The sequence below is a fragment of the Solanum pennellii genome, chromosome 3, assembly GCF_001406875.1.
Source record: "Solanum pennellii chromosome 3, SPENNV200".
Classification (NCBI taxonomy): Eukaryota; Viridiplantae; Streptophyta; class Magnoliopsida; order Solanales; family Solanaceae; genus Solanum; species Solanum pennellii.
The window spans coordinates 5,091,065-5,092,186 of record NC_028639.1 but is presented as its reverse complement, the minus strand read 5'-3'; the positions used below and the strand labels follow the sequence as shown (position 1 = coordinate 5,092,186).

The window sequence follows — 1,122 nt, the reverse complement described above, 5'->3', positions numbered from 1 at the left end:
ATATATATATATATAATATTTTACAATATGTCGTCCCTCGGAGATTAAATTTATGGTGAAATGATAAATATTTTTACGTCATTGATCATATATTTTGAGTTTAAACCTTAATATAAAGTCGAATATAATTTTCAAATTTCAATACGAAATTGAATTAGTAACGCTTCAAAACAGATACACGACGATTGACAAAATGGAAAAAGGACAAGTTTACTAAGGTAACCCATGGTGAATCCAAGCCACCGTCAAGGAGTTTCACTTTTTAGAGAATTCGAAATTTATGATAATATCATAACTCATAATAAAATTTTGAATTTTCACTTGTTTAAGTTCAAAATTCACGATACTTTCGCATAATAAATGACTAATAATAATTTTCGAACACGAACTATTTTTCAATAGATTAATTTTCTAGGAACGGACAAGTTTATTGAAAGAGTCCATTATTAAATCCAAGACACTATCTAAGAGTTTCACTTGTTAAAATTAAAAGATCATGATATAACGTTTCGAATTTCAAAACTTACGATAATATTCTACAAAATTTATTTGTTTGAGTTCGAAATCCATGATATCATCATAATATTTTTTTTGGATAAATTTTAAGAATTATATAATTTTAATATGGAATTACAATCTATCTCTCTTTATTTTGTAATTACATTAATCTCTTAAAAAGTAGCACAAACCGGAAACATTAATATGTAGCTCAGAAATATTAAAAGCTAGTTCAGGTACATTAAAGACTAGCTTGGATACATATATGTAGCTCTGATACATTAAATACTGGATCGAATATATTAATATGTAGCTCGAATATATTAAGAAAATAAGAGATTTAAGAAATTTTTAAAAATAAAAAAAATTATTGAAAATAAGAAAAATATAAGACGTGTATTTAAATAATTTTTTTAAAATTTATTTTCAGGTCCTGTGGCTCAGGATATGTTTCATTGGCAAGCAACCATTATTGGGCCAAATGATAGCCCTTTTGCAGGTGGTGTTTTTCATGTGGCCATCCATTTCCCCCCTGACTACCCTTTCAAACCCCCTAAGGTATGATTATTTATAAAAATAAATTTTTTAAAAAAATATAATAAAAAAAAATAATATATATATATA

General features: G+C 25.6%; 1 protein-coding gene across 1 annotated transcript in view; it reads left to right on the top strand.

The window, feature by feature from the left end:
* LOC107012783 (ubiquitin-conjugating enzyme E2 5B-like) overlaps positions 1-1,122 on the top strand; it is a 4,665-nt gene that overhangs the window by 1,825 nt on the left and 1,718 nt on the right. Inside the window, exon 2 of the mRNA XM_015212706.2 lies at positions 929-1,056. Coding sequence (XP_015068192.1) covers positions 929-1,056 — 128 coding nt within the window. The remainder of the gene's footprint in view (positions 1-928; positions 1,057-1,122) is intronic.